Source organism: Lissotriton vulgaris, unplaced genomic scaffold (assembly GCF_964263255.1).
Source record: "Lissotriton vulgaris unplaced genomic scaffold, aLisVul1.2 SCAFFOLD_3362, whole genome shotgun sequence".
In the NCBI taxonomy this organism is placed as follows: domain Eukaryota; kingdom Metazoa; phylum Chordata; class Amphibia; order Caudata; family Salamandridae; genus Lissotriton; species Lissotriton vulgaris.
In genome coordinates, this window is record NW_028243025.1 from 139,404 (window position 1) to 155,875 (window position 16,472).

General features: G+C 40.5%; 1 protein-coding gene across 1 annotated transcript in view; it reads left to right on the top strand.

The window, feature by feature from the left end:
- The window catches only part of LOC147668741 (alkaline ceramidase 3-like), a 106,656-nt gene that overhangs the window by 81,933 nt on the left and 8,251 nt on the right, over positions 1 to 16,472 (top strand). The window contains exons 6-9 of the mRNA XM_086948465.1: positions 6,591 to 6,649; positions 6,823 to 6,924; positions 10,709 to 10,813; positions 14,792 to 14,837. Coding sequence (XP_086804591.1) covers positions 6,591 to 6,649; positions 6,823 to 6,924; positions 10,709 to 10,813; positions 14,792 to 14,837 — 312 coding nt within the window. The remainder of the gene's footprint in view (positions 1 to 6,590; positions 6,650 to 6,822; positions 6,925 to 10,708; positions 10,814 to 14,791; positions 14,838 to 16,472) is intronic.

Genomic DNA, 16,472 nt, shown 5'->3' on the forward strand with positions numbered 1-16,472 from the left:
CTGCGGTGCTCAGGACGGCTCCCGGCCGCCATGAATCACGGTAGTCATGTGCTCATGAACTCGGCCCACTGATTATTCGCGGGGAATTATTCGCGCACGGGCGGAGCGGCAACGTTCGGACGGCTCCCGGCCGTCATGAGCACATGACTACTGTGACTCATGACGGCTGAGAGCCGTCCTGAGCACGGAACCAGTTAAAGGTACAAATATTTTACGCTTATCTTATAACATTAAAAGATCAAATATTAGCCCTTGAACATTAAGATGGAGAAATAATTGAGGGACAAATCTTTACTGCTCAGCCTATGGACGTCAAACACATTATATGCCATTTTGCTTCTCCTCGGACTATGTGCTCCTTTAGTGGTTCACCGGTTCCACGACTCAGCCATACAGCGACTGTTACAGATCAGTCAATGGTCTCAATCTAAGGCCTTTTACATTACATCAACAACATCCTCTTCAAGTTTTGCCATTGTCCTCGAGCACAGTAGTCATCCGGTCTCCTATCAAGATAATCACAACACAGCCTTTTACTTCTGGGCCACTCAAAAACTCCAATGGTACCAGAACAGCATGGCAATCAAATGCACGACCTTGTTTCATGTCATGTGTTTGAATGAAGAAGGAAGAGAACAAAAAAATAATAGCTTGAAGTTGTTTGCCAGATGAGCTCCTGACCCTCTAGGTACCCTTGACATAATTCACAGTAGTATTACTAGGAGTGGAGAGCTTGAATATGATCTACCAATCCAAGTGAGGCTTGGTCAGAAAAGCACGGCTGAGTGATTACATCCTATGAACGCAAAGCAATTGCAGCACAAATGCAGGGGATTCATATATATTTTGTACTGGGGTGATATTTGATGAAGAGCAAACCCAACTCTAAGGAAGGGGCAACATTTTTAATGCAGATAGAGGAATATAGGAGTGTTGTGTACGTGGGAACGGTTTGCAATTCGATGACAAAAACTAGGATTGGATGTGATGACGAAAGGAGAGGTATACCGAGGCAGTATATATTGAGTATATGTGATTATTTTAAACTATTTTAAACATTACATTTTGTTATATTCTAATATTCCTTTTTGATAGTCTGAGGCACAGGAGGTTCAACTGATTTGCCCAGAATCAAACCATGTCTGTCGTCCAAGCTTCATATCAGCTGGGCTCAATCTAGAGAAAGTACATGGAACTGCTAAATATATTTGTATCATTTCGAGTCAAGGTGGTAAACATTTGGAGAACGAGTTAGTTGAATCCCCTCAAAATATAGGTAATGTGCAAGCTACTTTTTTTGGGAGACTTGATCTTAAAGGAAGCATCCCAGTCGGGGCCGGACTGGCTGTAGCGGGCCCTGGACATTTCCCCCGTGGGCCGGAAGGGTGGGGACCGGTTTTGGACCGGTGCGGGCCGTTTTTGATATTCGGCCGGTTTAAAATCTGCCCCTTGTACAAAGCGCAGCAGCAATCTTCTCGCCTGCAACAATGCAGGGGAAGTATATTTCTGTGGAACATAACTAGCATCTAACAAACATAAAGCAGCTTTATAACAGGATCAAAGAGTTATGATAGGAAAAAAGACAGAAGAACCATGGTACCGGCCCCTGCGACAGAAATGAAAGCGTGGCAGGGTTTACAATGATCACCCAGTGGAAATAAGGGAATAGAGACATTTAGTAAGAGTGATATGAAAACTAAGAAAAGGTACTTACTTTCTGCTCTCAAACGTAACAGACAAACCCCAATGGGAGGCCACCACTGCACAAACCCAATTAGAGTTTTAGGCTAAGAGTCTTTTAATGATGAGCATTATAACGTTCTCGAAAATGACTTGGAAATGCCGGAATAAGACTACATATCAAACGATTGTTACTGGTAAGTAACTTTTTACTGATGTATAGTTTAACATTACATTTTTTGATTGCATTTCAGGATGGCAGATGAGTGTGCCTGACTTTTGATGTTGATTAACGATGTTGATACTTTGAAAAAATATGACGAAAATATGTACTAATAGAAAATGTAACATTCATAGATTTAAAATGAAATGGAAATTGATAATTTGCAGGTGCCTTTGAAATGAGTAGACACAAAAGTTTGTGTTTGGATAAGGTGGAGATGAAAGAAATGAGAAAGGTAAAATAGACCCAAAAAATTCATGCAATGAGGACACTATATTATTGTAATTAGACTCACATGTTTGGCAGTGTATTTCTTCATGCTGCTGCACACTGGGGGATGCTGCTTGACCTGAGAAAGTAAACCTCCACGTTGGGTTACTGTAGGTTGCTTATTTTGACCGATCACTGATTTTCATATGGAAAATGTTAGAAGAATTTGCATTTGGCAGAGAAAGTTCTGCATTCCCACCCATCACTTTTGTACTAAATAACTCACACTAATTGGCTCGTATATCACGAGACATGCTCTGCTGTGTGATTCATGCAGAACCTTACAGTTTATCCCAATAACGGTGGGGGATTACTTATTTTTCTGTTCAAGGGGATTTGGCCTTTGGGCTGGACTGCAAACAGTCAGTACCTTTCGGTAGGGGAAAAGACAAGCTAAAAACAAGGGATTACAAAGCACCCATAGTACTTGTATTTGCAGTGCTGTTCAGAAGGTGATGTGACCATTCAGTTGAAGCTGAACTGTCCATTCTGTTGCAGGATCATTAGTTAATTGCTTATGGTTAGTTCCTGCCTATAATTAACACAAGAGTCCTAACACTGATGGCATGGAATGGACCCAGAGCAGTTATTCATGGACCATTAGGTTTGTGTCAGCAAAGTTTTCATGCATTAACTACCACGGGCGACAACCGTAGTCCTAGTAGAGACCTGGATAAATGTAGTAACATGCGACAAATTCTCAATGGGAATAATGAGGGGATGAGATTTAAGGAGTACATTAATTACAATGCAAATATTAAATAGCGTCAAATAGTCCCAGGAATATGTTAAATGCAATTACACTGTCAGCAAAGATGTACAAATTGAACTTCATAAATCAAAATTCAGCATCAGCCATGCTTTCAAAGTTGTGTACTAAGTGAAAAGGTGAACACTTTGTGCTTGGGAAGAAATGTTTTAAACTGCGCAAGTGAAGCAAGTAAAAAAAAAATTAAGAAATGCTATAGCATATTGGTAAAGAATTCAGAACAAAATTATTCCTGAGTCAATGTATTTATGGAGGAATTTGTAGAATCATGTCTTAATTCAAAAGCCCAAATTTAGCTTGTGCAAGTCGACGGCGTTTCGACCTTCATGACTGAAGGTCATCATCAGGACATAGATAATACAACTTAGCGTGATGGCTGCCTGAAGGGTTTCTTGGGTACGTGGCGGGATTCTGCCAGAGATTGAGTATCCACACTTTGGTGCCACAATTACCAGCGTGTCCCACACCTGATTCAGTCTGGACACACCGGCCAATACAATTCTACAGTTGTGCTTTGGGGTAGTCTGCTTTAACCCTGATCTTAGTACCTTTCCTGAATTTGTACATGCTCTCCCGTCCTTAGCCTACATGTTGATGAGCTTTGTGAATGCTAGACCTGTTGCCTTTGCCCACATTAATTGCCTGTACTCTGGGGACCTGACGTAGGACCCCTGAGCCTAGCTCTGGTTCCTGGATACTTCCATCTTCCCGGGGAATTCCCTTTCCACCCGACCTCATGACTTGTAACCTATTGGAATTGTCCTGTTGCAGATGACTGTGCCCTTGTGGATGATAGCCAGCGATTGGAGTCCCGGCATGTGGATTCTCAATCTCTCGCAGAATCCCCCCACGTACCCATAAAAACCTCCAGGTAACTATCTCCCTATGTTCTAATGATGATTTGTATTTTTTTCAATTGTGCCGTTTTACATTTTTTTTTCACAAGCTCAAAGTGTTCACTTTTCGTTCAGTACACAACTTTAAAAGCATGTCTGATGCTGCATTTTAATTTGTGAAGTTCAATTTGTATGTCTTTTGTGACAATATAATTGCCTTTAATCATGTTCCTCGGACTGTTTGCCATTATTAAATGTTTGCATTGTAATTAATTTACGCCTTGAATCTCATCCCCTCATTGATTCCCTTTGAGACTATGTGGTAAAGTCTACACAGCATGTCTGCAACTTCATCATTTGGAAGTGTTTGTTTTGGCTGCTGCCGTGAGAACTTTCAGCTGTGTTTCGCTGCCAGAACAGGAACCTCCAACACGCTGCTGAATTATGGGATATCTAGCATCTCCACATTTCCATTCCTTATGATGTACAGCTTGGGTTCTGCTGGATTGCAAAGTGAGGGTCTGCAAAGTCAACAAAGTTGTCGACCTGCATCTCAGAAAACACACCACTTTCCCAGGATTTTTGGCTACAGTAACAACATTTATCTCCTTGTTCAAGATCGTTTGCTGCTCTTGGCTCCTTTTGTGACTTCGGGGCCGATTACTATGTTGTCCGGAAACTCTTCCGATCGAATCTGTTTCGAAATCCCTTCCGACCGAATCAGGTTCTGCGAGACCGACCGAACAATTACAACGCTGCCGGAGATCATTCGGTTGGACTCGCATTGACTTCAACGATAGCCTGTGTTCCGAACGAGAGCACAGGCTCCCATTGACAAAATGGGTGTTTTGGGAAAACCTTGCACACTGTGGCGGTCAGCCCATGATGTGCCACACTGTGCATGGTCCCCAAAGTCCGATTCCGACAACCGATCCGTGTCAGGACAACCGAATCGGAAAGGCTGTACAAATCTGACATCCTAATTGCTCGGCTGGAAATACAGACCGCAGACAACTACGTTTTGACTCCGACCAACTCGGTTATTCCAAATGCCTTTTGAAACTGAGTCGGACAGTCCGAAAGTTTTCCAGCCACAGTAATCGGTCATTTGGAAAAAGTGTCCGAGTAGGTCGGAAAGGCGGGTTCCGAATCTGTTTCGGACGAATCAAATGCCGTTCGGAGCCTTTCCGAACTACATCGTATTCAACCCCTTAGTCTGGAGAGAGCTGTAAATTATTTTGTAAGGGTACTGGTGTTAAAGTCCAAGGGGTCCACCTGGAACATTTATAAGGTCCATCTGGTCAACAATGAACAATCCTTCCACTCTCGAGGTTGGCTCAGCCATAAATTGCACACTAATCCAGATGAAAACCGTAGTACAGGACGGGTAGTTTAGAAACTGAGATGATTCATTGAAGTATTAGATTATTATGTCCCGAATATTACAAAGTCAATTAGCTGAAACTCACAACTTCAGTAGAATCGGACCCTCTTTCAATCACAGGGCTTTGTTGTTGCCTTAGGTGTCAAAGCTACACATATCACAAATCTTTCCTGCCTTTACAAAAACCAGATGCATTGCTGCTGGTAAACTGAAGACCTATGTTATATAGCTCCCTGGAAACACTACACAATATACAATTATAGATAGGTAACAATGAATTATGGGGATGTTTTTCACAGAGGGGTTCTGCGTGACATTAGACAACTCGAGCTTCACTCTCATTTTCTATGTAAGTTGTCACTCAGAATCCAGAGGTGAAAATCATTCCCATAATTCCACTTTTACCCATTATATCTCCCCCTGCTTTCAACTGCTATTAAGGGTAAGAGTAGTAATGGGGAGCCATACTTAACACAGCCTCTCCTCCCTGTCCCAAATAAAAATAAACCTTACCTGCTATCCCTAATTAACCCGACCACCTTCCCGGCCTTCCTTCCCCTGCAGCTGTGCTTTCTGCTTTCCAAGCAGAACTGCGCTGACAGACTCTCAGATGGCCCTGACACCTGGCCTGGAAGGACTTTACAACATCACAACAGTGGGTTACCAGTTTTGTTATCAACTTTTGCTATGTCATAGCAGTGGGTTATGACATTTAGAAACAGAAATAAACAGTGGAGGCTCTATGAGAGCCGCACATAACTGTAAATGTTAGAGGCATTCTGTCACAACCACAAAGTGTATGTGCTTGTGCTTGTTATCTTGAATATCGCCTCAAAGGAATTTTCCACCGCTTAGTTCCCGAGTGGTATGAAGATGGAGTGGGCAGCGAAACAGTACACGAATATTCAGCAGTAAATTAGTAGCCTCTGAATTTAGTTCTCGCCCATAAAGCTTTAGGAATCGCAGGAAAGGGTTGCTGCTTACCCTAGGAGAAAGCCACCAATTCTTATTACAAGAAATTATACTTTTCTTCACACACAGCCAGATCTGGCAATGTTTAGCATGCCATTGACACACAGCTCCAACAAAAAAAATAACATAGTCTCGTGGCCTGATTCACAAAGGCCCTCTGCACTCGTGACCAGGCCCCCAGTCGTGGGGGAGTGTCTACACCCGCGGCCGAATCGCCGCAATGAGAATTCTCATTACAGAGATGCCACTACGAGTGCAGAGACTCCCCCGCGACTATGGCCTCCGCTACGAGTGGGAAGCCCTTTGTGAATCATACGTTCAGCGTGTACGTTTGAGTTTGCCAGTTCCATTTATTCGCTATGTCTATCTCAAGCCCTTTTCAAGTCCTGAATATATTGAGTTTTTACACATATTTAAACGTTATTTACTTTTTGGTCTTGCGCTCTCCTTTCCCAGGTTATGTACGGGCTGCTGGTTTCTTGTTTAGTACTACGATCTGTTTACATTGTTACATGGTGAGTAGGAAACTAGATTTATTATGGTATCTGATTGATTTATTTGTTGACATTAGCTTTTTTGTTGATACTTCTAAATGCAACCTTTGCAAATAAACACTTTATTGTACATAATGGAATGCAAGGATTGTATCATCATCCTCTTACTTAACAATCTTTATTTGTATCCACAGGGTGTACCCATGGCTTAGAGGTCTCGCTTATACATCATTAGGGTTATTTTTATTAGGGTTTATACTTTGGAACATAGACAACATTTTCTGTGAGACATGGAGGTGAGTTTTACGATAACGTTTTATACCATTCCTTGTGTTTGTCAGAATATGCTTTTGTTTTTTCATCACTTCTTATTTGATAGATGCTAGCATCCGTTGAATTGTATTGTTTCTGGAAAATATCTGTAGCTGTACAAAATGGATTGAGAATGTCTTTCTCACTAATAAAAAGTTATTCTCATTATGCAGTAGACAATAGACACTGACACCAAAGTAACTATAAAATCTCTTGAGGGAGATTAAATCCTATGAGATAAAGATTTCAAAATTGTTCTCATGATCTTGGTCAAATATTAAGGTAGTTCCCGTCACATTAGAAGTCATAGCTTTTTTTGAGTTCCAAGACGTCTGTCTTGCTGAGCATTCTTTCCAGGAGTATCAATTTCTTTTCACATTGATATAACATGTCGTAAGAAATCAGTAATTATAGGGAAGGGGATAAGGTTTTTAAAGTATGATCACTTCAGTAGTGGATGATATGAGTTCATCCTCATATCTTGTAGGATATATAGAACATAGGATATCTATGCAGTCTTTCATTTGGAGTACTTTGAAGTTGTTCCACGTAGGAATATAAAAGGCCATAAACAAGTCCGTTTAAAGGACTAAAAGAAAAAGGTCACAAAAGGAAGGCAGTCTGGTATAGGGACCAAAAAGCAAAAGAAAAATAGTATTAACTCAAAGGAAAACACTGGAAAAAGTTTTGACTTTAACCCCTTCGATGCTGGTGACGGAACCATTCCGTCATCAGACACGTTTGAGCTGTGCTGATGACGGAATGGTTCTGTCACGACCACACCCATTATCATTGGGGCCCAGCACAGGAGGGGAATGTGAACAGCAGCGATGAGGTTAACCTTTGGAAAATCCGAAAATGAGTGTGGGAGTCACAAGGAGCTTGGCACCCTCTGCGATTAACCCATGAGTCCATGTTTGAATACATGGTGGAGATTAGTCAATTAAAAATGTTTTCCTTCTATCTCAAAAACTTTTCTTGGGAAAGTATCTTTGGTAAAGCAAAACTGAATGCTGTGCCTAGCAGATCCTCCATAAGGTTGGATGTAATGTCCTGCTGGTCCCTTCAATGTCGAATTGCTAAAACTTAAGATGGCAGGAAATGGGGTGGCACAAAAGAAATCACAGAAGCTTAAAACAATGAAGGATATAACAATAATGGTTGAAATTCTCAAGGTCATTAGTACTTGCTGTATTTCACTACTTATTTAAAGGTAGGGAATCAAAGTCACTAATACACTGTAGCAGTAACTTTTAGTAAAATCTTTGGAATTCTGGACTGTTTTAAGCCGATATTTGCTTTTGAAGAAAAATGAAAATCATCTAACAACATAACACAAAGGATCCTCTAAAGCTCTAGATCTAACTCCTTGACCTAATGTAATGTGTTCACTACTTCAAAAATGTGATTGTCTTCCCACAGAGCAAATGTTGAAGCTTCATTGCATATAGTGAACCATCTCCAGCTGGAATCACCCCTGCAAACTGTTCACTCAGTACACCATGTACCATAAAGACAGTACTCCAATGAGCACACAATCTCAATGTTGATTAGGATACAATCTGTCCATCTTAAAAAAGTCTATCTAGGTTTTTTATTGAAAAGATGCTTTGAGGTGGTGAACAGACCTTGATCAATACCATGAAGACAACGGGGTTTGATGCAAGCCTGATAAAGCTGATCCGCTTACGTACAGAGCCTTGCACCCAATATGGTCTGGACAGATATATACAAGGAAATTTAGTATCATTAAAGGAGTTTGACAAGGCTGTGCTTTAGCTTCCTTTGTTTTTAATATTGCCATTAAGGGTCTTGAAGCTGCCTTATAGGTAATATGGTGTGATGTTTCAAAATTGGGATTGGACAAAGTGCCAGTTTGAAGGTACTGTTTTATGTGCTTGCACATAAACCTGCCTTGAGTTTCTTCCTCCAGGGTTCGAAAGGTACCGCACTGGATCTAAACGCTTTAAGGTGAAAACGTCTAAGAGACGCGCAGTGGCATCAGCAAAACAGATGAAAGATTTTTCATAAAGGAATTGCTTAGGCTCAAGTGTTAGGGTTTGCCCCACTTGCCAGATATTAATTGAGTAATCAAAACGTTGGGAAATCCTCCTGAAATATTCAGAGTTCAAGAAGCAGCCAGCTTGGAGTCCTTTCACTACAAGTATGGAGGCGGTACCTTTACAGCTGCTTTGACTGTTTATAATTCTAGGTGTCTTGGTGGGACACTTTATGGGGACAGGCAATGTGATGCGAATTATTTGCTGTTGAAAACTATTTTTTAATCACTAATGTCACTTCCTTATGCCACACCACTTTGGTCCTTCGTGAAGAATGTTAAACATCGTTTACCATGCATGCGACACAACACATTCCATTACAACGCAGTCATTACAACGCCGCGTTGTTACATCGCATGCCATTACAACCCAAGTCGGAACAACAACTTGCAGTAGGGGTCAGAAGGTGTTGTATTTAAAATCCAACACCTTCCCTACTGTTGCACTAGCTGAAGTTGGGATAGTGAATTATACTATTCCAAAATCCAGCGCCCCCCTGCAGCAGTCGTTGTTACGACTTGCGTTGTAATGGCATGCGTTGAAAAAGAATGCAATGTAACGTGCCATATTCATGAAGAATGGGATATTCGAGCATTTATCACCATCTCAGCTTAGACGCCGAATTATGTGGATATGGATGTGGACTATCCTGATGGAGCCGCTTTCAGCATCTACTTTCTACATAGGGTTGTGCATAACATCCTTGGTTCAAACATAAATTATTTGGGCTATACCTTAGATCTTCCTTATATTTGGTTCTACTCTGACACATTGCTGTCTAGGAGCTGGCTTATAGTAGGAGCTAATGCTTTCTTGTGAAACTACTGGCAATAATAGCTCTTACTAGTCTCTCTGGCTCTTTATTTATAGGAAACTTGTGTGCTGTTATATTAAACTGTTATACTATTTTGTTCCTTCTTCCAAAACAAAGGAAATTCCAAAAAATTCCAAGAAAATTTTGTAAATGTTACGCATGTTGTGTTAATTAATTCATTATAATTGCATTCAAGTCTTGTATGACTTTTAGTTGCTTTTTTATTAATCGTGAAGGATTACATAATGGTTTTATGAGTTTTTAATACGAAGAAACCAAATAAACTTGTAAAGGTGTATAATAACAATGGATAAATAGAGATATTATTTTTTGTGTTTGGCAAAACTACAGACTAAGGCACACCAAGTGTGCTTTCCCTTCCATCAATGTAAAGAACACAGTGATCACATCAAATTTCAAAAACCATTCTCTTGATGCTATCTTGTAGGCCTCAAGTGTACCATGAGGTGTTGGCCAGTTTGCAAATAATCAAAACAAAATAGATTATTGACTGTTTTGAGTTTGTTACACCCAGCATACTCCCTTGAGAAAGTACCAAGTAAAATGGCTGAAGCTGGAATTCTTACCCAGTCAGCCATGCAGTCTGCAACTGGCTACAAGTCCAGGACCATCCTTGCATACTGAAGCATTTGTTAAACTGTGTGAAAGCACAGAGTGCCCTTTACAGTGTCTTTATCATATGGGAAAGAGTAAAATGCAAGCATGAATATAGTTGGTAAGACCCAGAAAAATTGAACACCCAGTGTGCAGCCATTCTTCATGCTGGTGACAGAAGACATGTATCCCATAGTAGAAAATAATTATTTTGTTTCTGTATAATCTATGCATCTGGTTCTTATTACTTCAAATTTATTTTGTCCTTTTTTCCAACAGAGGACTACGACAGAAGATGCCCCCTGTCCTGGGAGCTGTGACACAGTTTCATGCCTGGTGGCATATACTGACTGGCCTTGGCTCTTACTTGCATATTCTTTTCAGGTACAAATTTGGCATTTCTTTGCCAGCTTTACAACACAACCTTAGTGGAGTCTCTGAACCTACAGAGTGGGGATTCCCCTGTGACAATGTATGCCTTTCTGTGCAATAATTATGATGTTCATTTGATAAAAGGCTGCTGGGGTCTTTCTGGTCTGCAGAATATCACAGGAAATTTCTCTCTTCTACCTACTTGGCCTGTTTGGAATACCAACTTGCGTTTGTAGACTTCTCACTGTCTGGGCTACATTTCTGTTGACCGTTTTTTGCGATTTAATTGTGGGTGCTCAAAAATAACTTATTTGGGTATAAATGGTAAATTTTGACTAACAGAATTGGAATCTGTGGATACCTACTCTCTCCCTTCTTAATTCTTAATTTAGATCTCAGAGCCACAGGGCAAGCTGAGGTAAATGGGGCCAACCATATGGGTTGAGGCCTTTTATTCCTAATGTCCCAGGGCTGTCCTACTATGGACCCTGAGCAACTGGTCCAAAACGCTTTTTCAGTACTTCCATATCTTTTGGCGATGCAAGAAGAAGGGGCTTGGGTATCCTACATGGAGTCTTAGACTATTAGATGCAGCAAGATAGTCAGCAAGTTTTGTGCACACATTAGGTGCTCGCGGTATGCAGTGTAGCCTTTTCACCATGTTTAACCACTTTGATGCTGATGACGAGCTCAGCTCATCATCAGCTACGGCGCTCCTATGCTGATGACGAGCTGAGCTCGTCATGTAACGCGGTATTTTTAAAAATGCCGCACACAGCGGGAAAAGCCCCTGCAGCGATGCGGTTAAGTGGCTTGTTGGTTGTACGGTTAGGAGAAAGAATACATGTTTTTAAAGATCTAAGGACAAGATATTCTTAGCCTTGTAACAGTCGCAAATGATCCAATTCAGCCTTTTCAACTGTTAAAATGCTTTTTTCTATGTACTAATCCCATTTTCCCGACTCCTTTTAATGGGATTCCAAATTAATACTGATTCTGCATCTGGAAGTGGCGTGTTGTAGGCATCCCTTCCATATACAGAATTGGAGTCCTACATATATAAATATATATTGCATACAGTATCTTGTTCGAAATCATTCAACATTTACTGCCAAATTAAAGGAGATAGTATTGTTTTGGCCAACAGCAAAGGATCCAGGGCTCTCCTTGGACTCCTTTCCCTTTGTGAATGTAAAAAAAGTTTGTTAAAACATGAGCATTGTTCCCGAGGACCACTGTTGAATCTTAAATTAACAGAAACAAAAAAACTTTTTTTATTTAAACATAGCCCCATTTCCTTTAAACAAAATAGGCCACATTTAAAAACAAAAACGCTTGCTTTATTTAAAAGCAAATGGAAATATGGTGGTCTCCATGATTCCTATTAAGGCCTCCCGTTGTAGTGAGTCACGATTTAATATCATAAGGTAGGTCAGATTGTGACCCATGACGACTAGAATTTTTAGGAACCGACCTATTAGATCATAGGTCAGTTTCATAAAATTTTTGACTGTTTGCAATCTTAGACTCTCCTTCCCCTGGTCGTGCTCCTGGTTTCCAACGATGTTGGTGTGGTTGTTTGATCTTGCCATTGTACAACTTTTTGCCCTCCTCGCTTGCGCCCTCTTCCTCTGCCCCAGCCTCTGTCTAAAAAAGGTGGGTTCATTGGGTAGAACTGTGGTGGTCCCTGTGGGTAAAAGGGGTATTGCCAAGGAGGCAACATTTGTGGAGGCCCCTCCCACCCTTTTAATCAAGGGAGTCAACCACGCTAATAAAGTGCATTGTGAACTGACCCACCTTTTTTAATTCACTTTCACTTCACGACTACACTTTCCCTGCCCTCTCACACGCATGCACCATATGGCTGGAACAAAAGATCTCCGATAAAGAGCCCCGGTTTCGGGAGCCCGTCCGACATTGCAGCGCCAGACTGACGAGGAGCAGAACCCATATGATGAAGCATGACACCTAGTTTACTGGGTGTGCAAGGGTTTTAGTTCCAACAAGGGAATCCCCCCCTTCTTGCTCTCCTTAGTACACTCAGCTTTTACTTGTCCCGGGGAACTTTGTACCCTCCTTGTGTTACTAGTTGTCGGACTTGTACACTGGACCCCCTTAAACAAAGTCCATTTCGGTTCCCCCATTGTTCAAATGGTTGCAATCTTAGACAAGTTGTTTTTACATCTGTCTCCACATTTAGGACAAGGCATTTGAGGCTGTTCTTTTGTTGTTTACAACTGAACTGCCTAATTGGAGTAAGTCTAATTTCTGATCTACTTCGTGTCTCATTAAAAAAATTGTATGGGACACTTCCCGTCTGTAGGCAAATATCATTACAGGGTAATGAAAGTGAGAGGTAAGCAGAATAGTGAAACTGTAGCATAGTGACTTTGTGTTTTTTCATCAATGCGCTTGCGAAGTACCAACGGGGAACACATTAAAAACCTTTTAAAGGTGGTAATCAAAAGTAAGTGATTGAGCTCCATCATAAGCACCAAATATTTGTTGTGGTAAATGTAATCAATAAAACTAGATCATACTGAACTACAGTGAAACTAGGTTCACCAGATCTTTCCATAAATGTGTGTCATCCTAATTTACAGATTCTGGAATTTCATTCAATAATGTATTAGATTGTGAGAGATGTAGTCCTTGTTTGTTCAGTTGGGCTTCAAAGACTACAATTTATGGTCATTGATGGAAGTCCAGACTCTAAACTTGGTGCTTTACATATCTGAAATGTCCTTTGCTAGTAGACCATTTTTTGACATAAGTGTCTTTCAAATTAGTTCCCTCCCAAATGATGCCCAGACATTAAAAAAATAATTAAGAATTTGAAATATTGTGAAAGCATCTTTGTTCTGATGGAACCGCTTTCATGTACAAAATAGGATCATGTGTTATGTCAGCTGAATAGGACATCTTCATGATATTGGACACAAATCTTATGGTTAAAGCAGTGTAAATGTTGGTAGGATATTATGACTCACTGTCTTAGCAATTTAAGGTCCAATAGCTTACTGTGTTCCAAGGTGATGAGAACTCTTCTTCATAATACCGTGTTGAGTCAGTGATCTGATCTTATTTTCCTTGTCATCTCCCAATTTAAATCCTTGAGGACAATTATTTTTCCTTTCATAGATTTGCTACTCTTGTCCTGCCACTAGTTGTGGTTTGGTTTTAGAATGTCAGATTAGCCGACGCACTTCCCAGAAGATCTGTTTGGTTGCGGAGTTGTTGGTTGGTTGAGAATGCCAGATTAGCTAATGAGCTTCTAATAGGATGGTGTTAGCAAGCATATAAAGCCTGCACAGTTATATGTTGCTTAGTTTATAATACCTGTGGCCTTTGATGGAGAGTACTCATCAGATTTAAATTCCTACATTTATTGTATCATGTATCACTCTGAACAAGATCTTTCGCCAGATCTCTCTGACGGTAACAATTTTAGCACTGGGACGCTCTAGTACGACCGACCTACACACTTTATAAGTATTGTATCATTATCATCATTATCAAAGAGGGAATCCCCATTACCAACATGTAAATTTAGACTTATCTCCCAAAGAGAACTATTTTACGGCTGTTCACTTATATAAACTCTCCAGTTGGTATTTGACCATCCAGATGAGTTTCTTATAACACCGTGTGACTGTTAGGATGCCTTGCTCTCTGAATGGTACCACATACTGATGTTTAAACCTTTTCTTTTCAATCGAACTAAGGGTCTCAAAAAAGTTTGTTCTCCATGTTTTCAGTCAAAAACCTGCATTTTTGGTTCCTATAAAGGGAAATTGTTAAATCTGATTCTGATTTACGTATTGTCTTTTATTGCTTTTAAGTGCCTACTGATATGGAGCCCTGAGGTCTGACTGAGCATAGTAATATTGCATGCAAATTTTTTGTGCCTATGTTTTTTTAATATCTGTTGCGCAATGTATTTTTGATTTAGGTGTATTAAAAGTATAAAATCAATTATTTTTCTTCCAGCCTATACACAAGAACACTTTACCTTAAATACAGGCCAAAAGTGAAGGTAAGTTATCACATCAAGTGCATTCAAAATAACATTTAACTTGAAAATGGTACACTTTGTTTGCAGTATGATCCTAAAGACTGTAGAAGGTAGGGTGCCTATTAGTAGGCTCTTCACTATATTAAATACATTTTACTTCCATAGATAGGCTTGCAATTAAAATTATTAGGCAGTGTTATTCACCTCTGGGTGTAATACTAACAAAATGTCATTTAAGTAAACATGCTTTTTAAACTAGTAAACGGAAGACAGTAGCACTAGTACTATATGGTCCCTCTTTCACACTGAATGATTAAGCATGTTTTTAAAATTAATAAACATAAAACAGTGAGAACTAGTACTATATGGCTCTGCTCCCACACTGAATGAGGTACTTAACTATGTTGAAAAAGGTGCCAATCTTATTTCCATTTCTAGTTCTTTTAGAAAATTAAGCCCTGGCCTTGGCCCAATACAAAATGACCTTCAACCCATTCAATTTTCAGTTTTTGACTGAGTCCTTTCGAAACTGGTCTCCCTTTGAGTTTATTGAAAAAGGCGTATCTAAGCTCTTCCTCAGGGGTCTTCCTGTCTGTGCTATGGGGTCTTCTTCTCTGGAATTTGGAGGTGGTTTGTTATGGTGGTTGTTCTAGTCCTGCCTGGACCTAGAGTATGTGTTCATCTCCTTGTAAATCCCTGCCACTGCACGGCTTAGTTGGGAACACATTATGGCTGTGTCAATGTCCGGCACATGTGTAGGCTTCCTAAGATTGTGGATCTACACCATTGTCCTCCATGACGAACCATATCGGCCACATTCAATTTTCTAGAATCCCTTTGTTCCAGCTATTTGAGAAGTTATCCTCAAAGAATGGTGGGAGCTTGATGACCTGCTGTGACTATTTCCCTGTACAGATTGTTCATCAAACAGTAAGTCAAAGACTGAGTTACTGTGGTCCGACTCAGTAGATCCATTACTTCTGATGGTACTTTTCCTGCAGAGTAAGTAGATCAACGACAGGCGGTAACACTTAAAGGATTCTATACCAGCTAGCTCCTGGTCCTTTGGACTGGCATTTGGATGTTTTCACTTCCCATTCTGTTATCAAGAACTTTTCAGCTTTGTATCCTGCAATGCATATCAGTGTGGATGGCTCTGTTCTGTGGAACTTAAAGGATCAGCAGGTCCAGCTATTATCATAGAACAGAATGGATCAATTTTAATTTTATAGAACTATTGCATTAGTACAATCGTACAGCTAGTAACATACAAGTTAGTGTATGAACGATTGGATCAGCATAAGCATTACTGTGGAAAGAAACAGCGTGCATTACATGCACTCAATACAGCAATGTTGACTCTTCCTGCCACGTGGAGTGGCGTATCGGGAGGGAAAAGACATGCAAATAGGGAGTTGAGACTACTTAGGGTTTTGCATGTGCCCACTTGAGGAAGGGAGCAAGTAACAGTGACACATAGTTGCTTCTAAGCAGGGGTGGCAGTAGTTAGGAGATAGCATGTTCGGTGCACGATGGCACTTCTGCAGAGGGCGGGGGTGTTTTTGGTTTGAGCCTGTTAACTCTGAATGAGCTTGTCCCAGCAAAAGGGGTATTTCAGGAGTCCCCTTATCTCTTCGCGCTAGAGTAGCATACTCC